This window comes from Passer domesticus, chromosome 3, assembly GCF_036417665.1.
Source record: "Passer domesticus isolate bPasDom1 chromosome 3, bPasDom1.hap1, whole genome shotgun sequence".
Lineage (NCBI taxonomy): Eukaryota > Metazoa > Chordata > Aves > Passeriformes > Passeridae > Passer > Passer domesticus.
In genome coordinates this window covers 114,510,970-114,525,211 of record NC_087476.1, presented here as the reverse complement: position 1 = coordinate 114,525,211, position 14,242 = coordinate 114,510,970, and the positions used below count along the sequence as shown (strand labels likewise).

General features: G+C 52.8%; 1 protein-coding gene across 6 annotated transcripts in view; it reads right to left on the bottom strand.

Annotated features, from left to right (window-relative positions):
* Positions 1-166: 166 nt before the first annotated feature.
* LOC135297579 (phosphofurin acidic cluster sorting protein 1-like) overlaps positions 167-14,242 on the bottom strand; it is a 54,143-nt gene continuing 40,067 nt past the window's right edge. For 4 of the 6 annotated variants that reach the window (XM_064415286.1, XM_064415289.1, XM_064415291.1 and 1 more), the window contains exons 6-26: positions 14,135-14,226; positions 12,041-12,121; positions 11,209-11,268; positions 10,460-10,611; positions 6,309-6,402; positions 5,928-5,999; positions 5,494-5,624; positions 5,241-5,373; positions 5,043-5,147; positions 3,686-3,792; positions 3,253-3,407; positions 3,049-3,159; positions 2,859-2,961; positions 2,474-2,506; positions 2,071-2,113; positions 1,937-1,979; positions 1,698-1,842; positions 1,398-1,621; positions 1,099-1,212; positions 887-998; positions 167-798 (exon numbers count right to left, since the gene is read on the bottom strand). In XM_064415286.1, the coding sequence (XP_064271356.1) occupies positions 735-798; positions 887-998; positions 1,099-1,212; positions 1,398-1,621; positions 1,698-1,842; positions 1,937-1,979; positions 2,071-2,113; positions 2,474-2,506; positions 2,859-2,961; positions 3,049-3,159; positions 3,253-3,407; positions 3,686-3,792; positions 5,043-5,147; positions 5,241-5,373; positions 5,494-5,624; positions 5,928-5,999; positions 6,309-6,402; positions 10,460-10,611; positions 11,209-11,268; positions 12,041-12,121; positions 14,135-14,226 (2,174 nt within the window). In that variant the 3' untranslated portion in view covers positions 167-734. Of the gene's footprint in view, positions 999-1,098; positions 1,213-1,397; positions 1,622-1,697; positions 1,843-1,936; positions 1,980-2,070; positions 2,114-2,473; positions 2,507-2,858; positions 2,962-3,048; positions 3,160-3,252; positions 3,408-3,685; positions 3,793-5,042; positions 5,148-5,240; positions 5,374-5,493; positions 5,625-5,927; positions 6,000-6,308; positions 6,403-10,459; positions 10,612-11,208; positions 11,269-12,040; positions 12,122-14,134; positions 14,227-14,242 lie in introns of all 6 variants that reach the window. The other 2 variants (XM_064415287.1, XM_064415288.1) reach the window with 2 other exon arrangements.

Below are 14,242 nucleotides of genomic sequence, written 5' to 3'. Positions count from 1 at the left end.
CTCAGCTGGGAGTGTGGCCAGGCCACACCTGTGTGCTCAAGCAGCCCTGACAGAAATGCTTGCTGGAGTGGTGGTAGTGGCTGCACCCTGCCCGAATTTATTCTCTCCCAGCTGCTCCGAGTCATGCCCTCAGACACGAGGGCACACACACACAAATACCCTGCCATAATGGTAACAGCATTAATTTATTAAAATTAATCCCGAAAAGTAACCATACAATAAATTTAAAAAAAATAGAATCTTGTAAAAAAAAAACTCAGGTGCCCTCACCCCACACCTCCAGCTGGCAGCACCCTGGGGTAGGGCTGGTTGGGAAGGGATGGGGAGATGAAGAGGACAGCCTCGGCAGCAGGGCTGCAGGGGGACTGGAAAAGCTGCTGAGGCTGTGCTGCAGAGGGCAGGGCCAGCACAGCAGTGCAAGGCTGGCAGTGGGGCTGGCAAGGGTGGTACAGGGGTGGTGGGCCCTGCTCAGCACCTGCCCCTGCACAGAGCAGTCTGGCTGGCTGCAGCACTGGGGAACCTGCCTGGGTCCAGCCCAGCTGGGACCAGGCAGGACTACAGGGCTGGCCTGGCAGGTGCATCTGTGGAGAGTAGGGCCCAGAGCCCATCCTGGGGCCCTGCTGGCTGGTGCCAACCCTTGTCCCAGGCTGCTGCTGGGGGACATGGGAGGCAGATGGCATGGTGTCCTGGCTGGTGTTGGAGGGTGCATGGACCCGGTCTCACTGGCCTCACCTTCACGGGTCTTGGCCCACAGGGTGCAGGTGTAGCATCCCCCCCACTGAGCAGGCAGGGACTGGTCTGCAGAAGATGGGGACAAGAGCATGTCCATCTCCCTGTCTCCTGCAACCCACTGCAGCTCCATTCCAGGGATGCCCCAATGTCTCACACGCTCTTCGAGTAGCCGAAGATGCCCACAGGGAGGTACTTGACGTGTGTTGGCCACTGTGCTGCCAGCTGGAAAAACTTCACATCGTTCCACTCCACCCCATCTATGGAGACTGAGAGGAGAGGGTGCAGTGAGGCACAGCCCTACCACAGCCAGCCTGTGCTGCCTGGTCTGCCCCACTACAGCCCCAAGGGGCTGGTACCTGTCCTCACCTCGCAACATGGTGTTCTGGTGCTTGGCTGTGCAGATGAGGCGTGTGATCCCTTCAATGACTTGGCTTTTGTGTTCCAAGTCTTTTTCTTTTGGTTTCTTGCTCAGGAACATCACTGGGGACCAAGGCCAGACAGGAACCTATGTTAGGATGTCCCCACGTGGCAGCCCCTGCCCCAGTGCATTGACTGACCCCTGCTGGGCCACATCCCAGCCCTGCCCTCCTGCAGGCTCCCCCCACCCTTTCCACAAAGAACTGTGGCCCCAGAGGCAGAGAACACCCCAGAGTGGGCTTGGTTACCTTTCTTGTTTTTCTCCTTGGTGACCACAGTCATGGCCATGGTGCTGGGGGGCACCAGCTCCCCTGTGCTGGGGATGCGGCTGACCTGGAGTGAGCGGAAGTTGCTCTTGAGCGTGTTCTTGATACCCGTCTCCCGCTTGTCACCCTCCTTCTTCCTGTCCAGCCCTTGTGTTGTCCAGTAGTCCACCTGCAGGCCCATCACCTCCAGACCAGGGCTCGGAGACCTGGGCAACACAAGCAGCACATGCAGCACACAGGTGGGGCCCCTGCTCCTCTGCCCCCATTGCCCCATTTCCTTACCCAGCACCCGAGATGCTGCTGCAGACGGACGGAGAGGGTGGCGGGGTGCAGATGGTCTCCTTGCCATAGGAAACAGATGTACTGGACACTGGTGTTGAGCTCAGCAGGGAGGAGGGCGCGCAGACTGTGGCATCATCCGAGTCCACTGGGGAGGAAAAGTGTGGGTTTGAGGGTTTGTGGGACACCAACAAGAGCTTCCCACCTGTGGAAAAGAGAGCTAGGCATTCGCAGGGACTCACCGGAGGCACTGAAAGACTGCTCCACCAGGCCCACCTTCACCACCTGCAAGGAGAAACCAGAGGATACCCAGCATCAGCAGGACTGTGCACTGCACCTCTCCCCTCAGCCCCTGCTGGCCCCTCAACTCACTCACCCCCACAAAGGGGACAAACTTCTGGCAGGAGTCCTCGTCGGGGCTGCAGAAGGAAGGGAGTCTGGTCAGGGTCTGGGTGTGCTGAGCACCAACTGCTGTGTGACTACAAACCTTGTGCCCAGGCAGCCCTGCACTCGCAGGGGTCAATGCTGGCTCACATCCACTAGGACCATCTCTGCCCTCCCTCCCCTGAGAACCCCTGTCCCCAACATGGCAGCACAGGGCACACTACACAAGGAGGCAAGGAGTTGTCCCCTCCAGTGCTGGGAAAGGGGCTTGCATGCGGGAGGGCAGCCCTGCCCCTCTGTGGGGTCACGGCTCCTCTGCACAGCAAGAGGGATGGACGCACATGGGGAAAGGCGGGGAGGGGCCAGGCAGCGGCACAGCAAGCACAAGCCAATACCTGATATAAAAATCAAAATAGAGACTTCTCTTCCTTGGGTGCCAGAAACCAAGAGAAGGGAGAGGTGAGAGTGCAGCTGGAACACGAGCATCAACCCCCGGAGAGCACAGTACCAGCTTGCAGCCCCACCCAGCCCGTCCCAGCTGGTCCCCACCACTGGGGCTGTCACAGTCACAGCTACTGGAGGGGCCAAGCACACCGGGAGGTGGCAGGGAATGGTGCTGTGGGCCTCTCACTGTGGGACCCCAGCTCCCCTCAGCACCGTGCTGCTTGTCACTGGAAGGCAGGGCCTCACTCACTTGTCCCGTGTCCCTCATTCCTGTCCTGGGCACGTCCCAAACCGGGGCCGCATGAGGGAGGACAGGCACCCTGGGGCCACACTCACCTCTTCTGCTTGTAGGTCAGCATGGCCTCGGAGATGGGGAGCTGGTGAGAGAAGCTGGCTCCAGCGATGAACTGGGCAACACGGCCTGCTATGTCCACAGTGTCTGCGGGCACAAAGAGCCATGAAGACCTCGATGGCAGCTGGGCTCGCCCTCAGGGCACTGCTGATGGCAGCCTGCCCTGCTCCTCACCTGCGGTGGGAGGCTCAGCCCTGCTGAACAGCTCCCGCCACGCTGTGTCCAGGAAGAGAGTGCTGTATTTGTTATCCACCGAGGCCAGGTACTTGGCCAGAGGGTGAGAGCCTGCAGGGGAGAAGGGCAGTGTTGGCTTCAGACAGCAGGGTCTGGGGATGTGGGAAAGGACAGCCCTGGGGCTGGGCTCCTCATGGCTCTCACCCAGTGGTACAAGCAGGAAGCGAAGGTAGTTGAGCCAGTCGGGTGTCTTGCTGGCCAGTTGCTCCACAAAGAAACGGAGGACAACACTCAGGTAGCTCTGGTCCCCTGCCACCACCACCTTCACCGGGGGAGGCATATGGGAGTTACAGTTACAGCTGCCAAAGGGAGAGGAAAAGGAGACCCTGAGGGATGTGCAGTGGCTCAGCAGGTGGCCCAGGGGACACGATCTGCCAAGCCAGCTGACAAAAACCCATTGCTGAGAATATCCAGCTTGGTGTGCACTGCCATGGGCAAAAGCAGTACTGGGACCCTCCGCTCTCCCCAGGGCGTACACGTGTCCACAGCCCCAAAGGGTCCTAACGAGCCCTGGGCCATACCCAGCCCTTCTCTGAACCCATACAGTGCCACCAGGCTGAGCCCAAGCTGTACTCACTATCGCTGGATGCGGGAGACAGTGGTGTTGAAGGCTGCCTGGATGTCTGCCACGGAGCACGTGGACACAACCAACTGCTTGTGCGCCTGGAGCTGCTCGCTCACGTACTGCCAATGCAGAGAGCTCTGTTAAGGCACCCTGGAAGCATGGCTGTGCATGCCTGCCCTGAGCCCCGTGTCCCCTGGGTTACAGCTGGGACACCTGTCCCCACCCGTGCCATGCAGGGAGGCTGAAACCATCAGGTGACTCACAGCTGCATCCTGAGCATCCCCGCTCCTCCCAGCTCTGCTCTAGGGACCAGCAGCCCCTTGCTCTCGCCTTTGAGCACAAGCAGTCACTGTTGTGGCAGTGCCATGGCAAGGGCAAACTGTCCCAAAAACCAGGCTGTGTTCTTTGAAATAAGCAGTTTGGTCCAGGAACACTCTATTTAAGTTCTGCCATTCCACAGCAGGGCCCTGCTCTAGGCTCATTCTGCCTCTGCTCATTCCCTCTTCTTGCTCTCTCCCACTGGGGCACTCCAAAATCCTTCTGTCTCTTCAGGTGTCTGCATGCAGTTCAACAGTGGTAAAATAAGCAGTCAAAATGGACAAGGGGGCTGGTTTTGGGAGTGGGCACTGACTCTTTTTTTCCCTATCCAGGACAAGTGGAACAAGCCAATGCATGGCCTGAGTCAAGACTTCATCGCCTCTCACTAAACCCTTTCTTATGCCTCAAAATTTTCCAGCATCCTTTCTGGATGCCAGCTGTAGCTGCAGGATCCTGAAGGGGTCTCACAGGTGTTTTACCTAAATGCATGTTTGCACAAATGTACATTTCCTTGCTCAACTCTGGCTTTAGAGCTCCAGGTATGGGGTGGCAAGTATTTGTTAGGGACTGGGCCTGTCCTCACCCTGCTCTGATGATGGAGGTAATGCTCCCTGGGAGGGGCAGGTGACACTCTTCCATCTCTCAGTGGGAAATATCTCTGCTGCTTCTCAGGGCCTCATGCCCACAGAGGCAGGGAGATTGCCCTTTGCCAGGGAATCCAACAAAGCTCTGACCCACAGGGTTCCTGGGAGCCAGGACCAAACAGTGAGGGCCTAAGGCACAGTCTGCTAGCCAGCCTTTCTGGGACTGATCAGGACATCATGTTTTGAGGATCCAGTGATGCTGTGTGATGGAGGAGACAACCTTACTCTTGTGTATGTGACTCAGCACCCTGTCAATGCATTGTCTCTCTGAAGGAAGGGCCACACTGGGGGAGAGGAGGGCACAGCTTGTGCCAGTTTCCCTAGGATGCCCTGCTATGATTGGGAGAATCCACCATGCTTACAGCTGCCCACATGCATCCAGCTCCCATCACACATCACCCACTCACCTGCCCTTGCCACTCAGCAACATTCACCAGCACGATGCTCTCGGGAAGCTGCTCGTCTGAGACCAGGATCTGGTTCAGCTGATCGTAAACAGACTTTCGAGGCACCTGTGACAGCATCACAAGGGTTAACCCCAGTCAGCCACCTTGGACACTGCCCGTGGCTGAAGACCTGAATGAGAAACCTCCAAGTGGGCTCACCTGGGTGTTATGCCACGAGTCTGGAGAGCTCTCACTGTCCAGGCTGCTGGCACGGCCACCTTGTACCTTTGAGCTCTGCCGGTCCTTCACGGAGGTGCTGCGGGGACGCCACAGCTGCTTGCTCTCTGCCTTGCTGTGAAGAAGCAGAAGAGGCAAAACTGCTGAGGAAATCTCATCTCCACCAACCCCTACTCAGTTCAGGGAGCCAGTGTGAGCTCGCTCAGCCCTAGGAGGGGGCACAGACCTGCCTTACCTGGGGGACACGGCACTGGGAAGCTCGGCTTTGCTCCCAGAGCCCAGCAGGACCAGTCTGTCCACGCTGCCCTCCCTCATGGCAGCCTCTGTGGGGGTCAGCCGGGAACACGAGTCCTCTGACACCAGCTCCTGAGGGCCACACAGAGTCACTTCACACACACTGCTCTCCTAGCTCCAACAAGGAGCAACCCTGCACCCATGGGTGCCCATCATCAACGGAGGCTTGGTGCCCTCGCAGAGAGCCAAGGCTGCAGGGTCTTGGGAGGGCTGGCCTGCATGTCCTGCAGACCCTACCACTCCTTCAACCATTGCTGCTCTCCAGCACAATCTACTTGTCTTCCTAGCCCTGCTCCCAGCCTGGTGGGCACCCCTGGTACTCCAGAAAGCAAGCTGGAGTTTGAAAGAGCTCCACATCCCATAGCCTGGACTCACCACTGTAGGGACCTCCGTTCCTTGCTCCTCCTGTGGTCGCTGTGGTCCTGCCTTCTGCTTGTCTGCCTCGCCCTGGGGGACAGGGAGTGGGGTCAGAGCAGGATGGAGCACTCTGTGCAGGGCAGCTGCCAGTGACCCATGCCTGGCCTCACAGAACACAAGCTCCCACAGGGGAGTCGGGCATCTCTGGGACCGGCCCCAGAGGATGTCCCCCATCGCTACCTGTCTGCCTGTGCTGGGAAAAAGAGGAGGAAAGAAGGAAAGGAGCAGCCCCAGGCAGGCGCTGCCAGGAGCTGTGGTCTCAGAGCGCGGGCACTGTGGGGGTGCTGGGCTAGCTGGGGAGGGACAGGGGCAGGAGGTGGTGGTGGAGGTGTAACTCACAGGGCTGCCCGACTCTTGATCCTGCCCTTTCTGGCTGTGCAGACTGCCGATCTCAGTCTGGGAACCAGAATGAGAGACTCCCTCAAAGAAACGCCTGCAGAGAAACAGACAGACGAACGGACGGACAGACAGACAGACGGGAGAGAAAAAGGCAGGAATAAGAGAGGAACAAAGTCACCATGATCCCAGCACACCCCCACTGGCCTGTCCCAAGCACAGAGCTCTGTGGAGAGGTCCTCAGTGGGACACAGGGCCAGAGAGCCAAGTGTCTGGGTGACAGTGACAGCTGAGGAGCAGACCTGGCAGCAGTGCCCCCTGTGACCTCGGGGAGCTGGAGGCAGGGGCTCCTGGGGCTTTCTGCCTCAGGTGATTCCCTACCCCTGAAGTGCAGGTGAGGAGCTGCCACTCTGCTCCATCTCACTAGTATATAGTCTCTGTCAACACCACAATTTCAGCGTGCTACTAAACCTCTCTGCTTCCTCTGCACCATCACAGACTTCTGCTGCCTTCTCTTCTGCTTCCCCTCTTCCAGGGATTGCTCCTTGCCTCTGCCTGCTGCTGCTGCACTCTTCCAGCTGCAGCATTCTGCTTTCCCCTTTCCCAAGGTTCTGAAGATCTCAGTATTGCACACAGAACCACACCTCAGGTAGCACAGTACTTAAATTTGCCATGTTTTCGGTCTCTGGGCTGATGTTTTGGTGGAGTTGCACAGTGCAGCTCCTAGGTCCTCTTTTCAAGTTACCATAGTTCACACAGGAACTCTCCTGGGGAAGCCAGGACAGTCTCTGCCACTATAGTGTGAGCTTCCACCTTTGCTTACCCTTTTTCCACACATCATTTCTTTGTCAAGGACCCCTTTCACAGCCTGTGGGCTGCTCAAAGACCATTCTTTAGGAAACAAGTGGAGTCTATCACTGGATCTCACTTGCCAGTTTTCCCAGGACCTTTACAGCAAGCAGAATCCACCTGCAATGTGTGACTTTGCTGCAGGAGATCAGAGCTAGATTCCCTCTAAGCTTTGTGTATGAGCTCATTAAGTCCCAGGAAATGTTTGATCAGAGCTAGATTCCCTCTAAGCTTTGTGTATGAGCTCATTAAGTCCCAGGAAATGTTTCTCCTGATGTGCCTAGTGTGCAGATAGGGCTATGAGATTGCAGGTTTCCAGGGATGGCCACTGAGGCATAAGACACAGAGAAGTTCTTCTGTTAGTACTCTATCAGAGTGTCTTTCCATTGTTTTCTACTTTTCTCATCAGGATTTACCTGCAGTTTCCTGCCCGATATCTCCTCTGAACATCCTGCCTGCTCCTTTTATTTTCCTTTTAGCATGATTCCTCATTTGTACACAGCACACTGAACTGCCAGGCACAACAGTGTGTGTCAGGTTTTACTGCTCCTGAAAGGACATTCCACCTCTGTAAATAAATGATGGCTCCTGCACAGAGCAGCTCTTCAGCAGCAGTGTTTACACACTGGTTGGGAAAAGTCAAGGCTTGATTTCCCCCTCACTGGCTTTGTGACCAGTTGTTTCAGGTTTAGAGTCACAACAGTGCCCTGGTGGGACATTTTCTCCAGGCCACACACTGCTATAAATTACATCTCCTTTTACCAACATATCTCCTCTCTCTCTTCCCCTCCATTCTCTGCTACAAAATCTCAGGCATTGTCACCACTCTGTACAGTCATTACTCTACACTTGCCTTTCCCAGCCAGAAACTGAATCCACACAGACTACATTAAGAAATTAAGAGTCAAACCAGAAAAACATGTAGGTTTTCCAAGATCACCCCTCAATCAGCATCTCTTCCATACTCCTCTATACTGTCCCAAGTAATCCCACCAGAATGTGACATACCCTTCATGCCACTGGCATCACAAAGAGGGATCTTCATTCCCTCCTTTTTCTTAGACACTGGATGTGTCTAGATTATATTTTACTTCCTCTGGCTTTCAACACTCCATTTATATCAGGCTGTCTCCCCCTTCCCCATGAAAGCTGTGTTTGTTTGTGCCCTCTCTCACTTGCAATTCAGAAGCTTTCATCCCTGAAGGACATCACATTAAGCACAGAGCCCTTTTGCAATTTCCTGTTCTGCAGTTTAAAGGCTCTCCTCCTACAGGCATGATTGAGCCCACGTCTCAGCATGCTGAGATTTAGGTGAAGCCAGTCCTTCTGCACAGCCCCGTTCTGCTCTAAATGAATTTAGCCCCCCTTGTCCCATCCATTTTCCTGGTCAGATATGAAGATATTTGCTCATTCACCTTTGACCTTCAATGAACAGGTCTGACTGGGGGTCCTGCCTAACAGGCTCAGTTCCAGCTCCAGTTTTTGCCCCAGTGCAGGAGCAAACTGATGCTGTGTGACCCCTGGCTGACCAAAAGGATCAGCTCTCAGCACCACTGGCCCAACCCAGGGCACCAGCCACCTCCCACTGCTAAGGGCTGCACACCATTAGTGTGCCCTTGCTTCACAGAGATGTTTACAGTGTCTAGCAAGGCTATGACAAGAAATCCAACGTGAAGATCACCTCAGATTTACAGGCTGAGCTGTAATTTACCCCCTGAGAAGGCTACACAGCACTTGGAAACCACAAAGTCTACATGAAACACCTTGGCAGGCAGCTTCCACATCTCCTTAGAAAAAATACAGTCCCAGAACTTTGTGAAGTATTCCCTTGTGAATTCAAGGGATACACATTCAGCACTGCCAGAAACTGAGGCACCAGAGACCAAACCAAGCCAGGGACACTTTCTGAACAGTATGAAGAACAGCTCAGACCCCAACAGGCTGTCCTTCCAGGAATAGCACCAAACACTCCAGGCAGACTGTAATGGTGGGCACCAGCACAAACCAGTACTCACTCTGGAATGGTGTTCCAGTGATCAGATGTTTGCAAGTAGGCACTTGCAGAAACAAGGTGGAGGTCTGTCTTTACCTTTAAATACTCTCAATAGTCTTTTCTTACAGTTTCACATAGTCTATATATAAACCATTATCTGACCACAGAAAGATCTTCCTTTTTCTCCCACAGCACCTTTGTCTCCTTTGATGAGAGACCATGTGAAACTCCTTTTGGAGTCCAAGCAGATCACTTAAGCAGCTTGCCCATGTGCCTGCTGTCTCCTTCACAATAACTTGTGGGTTTGTGGAAAACACGACTTCTATCATGTTCCTGTTTTTTTCCCAAGTGGCCTATTGGTTCCAGAATCCAGCAGATTTAATTTCAGTTTGCCTGTGGCAAACCATGCCTGCTACTCCTGCTAAGTACCTTCAGTGGGGATACCAACCAAATAATATTTTTTTAATATATATATTGTATATCTATATATATATGTGTGTGTGTGTGTATTTTTTTAATTTTTTTTTTACATGGGAGGGGGATTGGCACTAGATGATCCTTCAGGTCCCTTCCAACCCAGGCCATTCTATGTTCCTATGATTCTATATATAAAACTATAGAAACAACAATGCCAAGTAAGCTTGGCTTGACTACAAGAAACCCAGTGCACTATGATGCAGTCAAGTAGAAAGACAATAAAAGACAACTTTTTCACAAAAAGACAGCACAAAAGCACAAGAGCCATGAGCAGAGAGGCCAGGTGAGCACAGACCACATGGGAGCAAAGCCTGCTTTCCCTGCATGATCCACTGGAGATCCCTGTGCTAAGTCAGCAGTTCTTGGCAGAGCAAGTCACCAGTGCCTGGGGAACGGGGTGAGGAACAGCACTGCTGGCTGCTTGTCACATCTCCACACAGGGTGGGAACACAGCATGCACATCTCACAAGGATGGTCCAAGCAGTCACAAAGGGCTCAAAAGACAGGCATGCTTCAGTGTGGAGAGCCCAGAGAACACCATGATTGTTGGCAGAAAGATATGAGCGCTGAGAGCAGCTGGGGCTTAGATCAAATAGGGCTCTACCAACAGATCAGTGTCAGATGCTGGGTTGGCAGAAAAACGAGACTAAATGTGAAGGAAATCAGATTTAATGGGCAGTTTTAAGTGAGGAGCCAGGGGTGCCAGTAGCAGATGGCAATGGGAGTGGAGACAAGACAATGCCTGCATTAGCCCAAGCAACAGGAAGGTGTTGGAGACCATTTCTCCAGGTCCCATAGGCTGTGCTGTTGGTCAGGGACTCCCTGCAACCTTTACCTCAGGGTGGGCTTGGGTGTGCTGTGCACACTCTCATTGTCCTCCATCTCTGGGCCACTGTCACTGTTGTTGCACTCTTCCAGGCTGTCATAGAGCAAGCCCAGGTCTTCTTCCACCTCCTGGGTCTGGTCTACAGGGTCAGAGTCCAGGACCTGTGGGACCAAGCCAGAGAGCAGTGAAGAGACATGGAGCTCCCTGCATCCCACAACAGGCATGTACAAGCTGCCCGCCAGTCATGGGGCACACCATGGCACTGTTCCCACCTCAGGCTGTGGAAGAATGCAGTGACATTGTCATTGGGCCAAAGGAGGGTGCCATGAGCATGACATCCAAAGGAGTCTCAGACACCCATCACATTTACTGGCAGTTAGAACACCTGGGAGGACCTTCACTGGCTGTGCTACACACTTGGGCTGTCAGCCAAGAGAAGCCATCCACAGGCTGATGTTAGCCTGCAGTCAGTCTACCTGGACAGGATTGCCCCTGCAATGCCAGCTCCTGGTGCAGAGTCAGTCTGTGACAGCACTCTTCTTCCCTGGGCACCTTCCCCCAACAGGAAGGTGCTTTTTGATTTGAGCACAAGGCTCAGAGCTGCTTTCTTGGGACAGAAGGCTTTGGAAAAGCCATGTCCTAGGCCCTGCCATGTCTCACACCACATTTGGTCCATCCCTGAGCTTATGTCCCTGCACTCTGACACCTACACACCTGCAGGAGACATTACCAGATGGGGCAGCTTTCCTGTTTCTTACCTCTTCTGTCACTCTGAACCTCCTCAGCAAAGCCACAAATTTCTGCTTGAAGTTTGGTTGCTAAAAAAAAAGAAAGGAAGAAAAAAAGATCAGCAAAACTATCAAACCACATTCCAAGCTAACATACAGGCCATGGTTATTCTCTCTAACATGATGTCCAGAGGTCCAAGGTCAGCTATGATTTTTCTCTCTCTCTCTCTCTTTAAGTTTGCTGTAGGACTTGGACTACCTCTGTACTCCACAAGAAGCCATGGTCTGGGCAAGAGGGAGGATGCAAGGACTCATACTTGCTCTGCTACAGGCTGAATTAGCACTTCATTTAATTCCTGTTTCTCCCCAGACCACCTGATTGAACAATACTGCCTTCAAGCGAGAAAAGATGGGGAACAAATCAGGAAGAAGGTGGCCAGGGATGTGCAGGGCTAAAGGCAACAGGGATGAGAAGTTTGGAGAGCAAGGGTCTGGCTGAGCAGCTCCTCCCTTCTGCAGACATGCAGAGGAGCAGCCAATAGTTCAGCTTTCCTTGTGCCTACCCTCCTCTTCCTCAAGAAAGGAAGGAGACCATGTCACAGCAGCAAGTCAAAACTCTCTTGCACACAGATCACCAGCGATACAAAGCCAGGCTGAACACAGTACAGACCATGAACTGGGATACAGCTCTGAGCAACAAGCTAGCTCATTAATGGCAGGAGTTTCTCAGAGCCAAGGGCTCTCTTCCCTGCTCTGCACCAGTGCCAGCATCTCCCCTTCCCAACACCCCTCACTGCCTTCAGAGAGGGGAGAAAGTCAATCCCTTCCATCCCTTTGATCATGTTGTAAATGCTGATGTTACTCTGGATATTGATGTGGTTCGGCTCATTTTCCTCCTGGACTTCTTGGTTTTCCTCAAGTCATCCTCTTCATCAAACAGATCCTGCAGGCAAGAAGTCACAGTACATTAGAACAAATAAGTTCATGGAGCAGCACCTCCTAAAATTTTTCCCGACCCACATTTGCCCTCCATTTTGAAAAGCTTTGATCCACTCTGCCCCCAAAGTCTTGTCTTTTTCTGGTACCTCTCTCTATGGAGCTCCTTCTCTCTCCTTAGCACTGTTCCCCTTCAGACCTTCTTTCCCAGCACTTCTGTCCCCAGGCCCCTCCAGGGAAGAATGTATCAGCAAGATAAGAGGAGACACAGCCTCCTCAGGACCCATGTGTTGTTCTCCTGCTCTCCCCTCTCCAGAGTTAGCTCAGAGAGCACAGCACATGAATCACAAACAAACTTTTTTCCAGGGGTTAGCCTTAACAATATGCACAACTCCCAGGGACATGGGCCCCTGTTGTATTAACTCAGCATGATGGGACAGGTAATCTGGAGGACCCTCGTGAGAGACTGAAATGAGAATGGTTAATGTCTTGAACAAATGGTCATTTGCAAAAGCAGCAGGTGTGCTTTGCTGAGGCCCAGCAAACTGAAGAGGAAGAGGAGGAGAATTTTTGGATGTGTGGTGGAGAAGCCTCTGATCTGCTAAGAACAGCCTAGGTGCAGAGGGGTGACCCATCACCAGAGACTGACCATGACAAACCGACTTCAGTTTAGCAACAAGCTGGGTTTTGAGCCAGATAAAGGAAGAGGCCACAAGAAGCAGATCCTGCTGGGTGGGATAATGCTTTTCATCAGACCAATATCCTCCCTTACACAACTGGCTCAGGTGTAAAACTTCCTCCCCCATCCCCCCCTCCCTTAGGCCTGAAGGTATTCATCCCTTCTGATGGGGCATAACCGGCTCAACTACACTGAAGTGAGAGAGAGCTCTCATGTCTTAGAAGGTGCCAAACTATCAAAGACCACCCCCAAGCACCCCCAGACTCATTCATGAGGCCTTTCACCTGACGACTGCACCAGATCCACAGTGTTACATTCGACAGTGTAGAAGTCCCCACTCCAGTGGAGCCACCTGGGCATTCCCACCTAAACCTGAATGCATATCAACCACTGAACTCTGTTTCAGGCTTCCCCCATTAAGACTACGATCATCACTTCAACCAAGCAATAATCAAATCTGAATCCACAGCTGGTGATATCTTTTCTCTCCAGTATCTACTCTTATTGTTTCTTTACCTCTCTTTCCTTCTTTTTCTGTTATATGGTATCTTTATACTTTTATACTGTTGTATAAAAGTATACTGTATAAAAGTGTATATATATATATATATATATATATATATATATATATATACACACTGTTGTATTACTATGGGTAATAATAACCAAAATGGCCACATAGCTCCATTCCACTGCAACCAAGTTGTTCTGAAATAAACCTGCCATAGAGATACACATTTATAAACCCTGGTCATCCAGTGTTGCTGCACTCTAATCTGCCCCAATAACCTCAGCTACCCTCAGACCACCACAAAACCCTGAACAGGGGTTTGTCCCTGTGCTTTATCAGCACACTACCACAAGGCTTTCTGTGGCCTTGAGTACAGGCACCACAAGAGCACAGCAAACAGCAGTGACACATCTCATCACAGGGCTGGGATGGGTCTGTCACCTCTGACCATTTTCAGAACTACTTCTTCCTAAAACCCCTCTCTCAGACAGTGAGGAGTCTCTGACCTGTTATCACAGGGAGAAGGGAGAAAATCATGGTGCAAGATGGAGAGGGCTCAGCAGGGGTTTTCTGCTGCAGAACAGACAGCTCCAGAGACAAACAGATGAGATTTATGGCTCTCCAAAGTCCCTTGCCTCACCACGGACTTGACAGCAGCCCACTGCTGTCAAAGTTCTTTTTGCTGTGGAGTATTACAGCTCAGCCCTCTGAAACAATGCCAGATGTTTGCAAGGGGATGAGAGGGCTCAGGGTGCTCAAGAACCTCAATGCCTGACTCTTGCCCCAGAAACAGGACCAGGACATAAGGCATCTTGCCAGGCCACCCTTACCTGACCCTGCACAGCATCATCACTTGCTTCCTGCTCTGAGGAGAAGCTGTCATCCTCTTCTTCAGAGTAGTTATCAATGTCTGGGGAGCGATCTGAAAGCAGACAGTG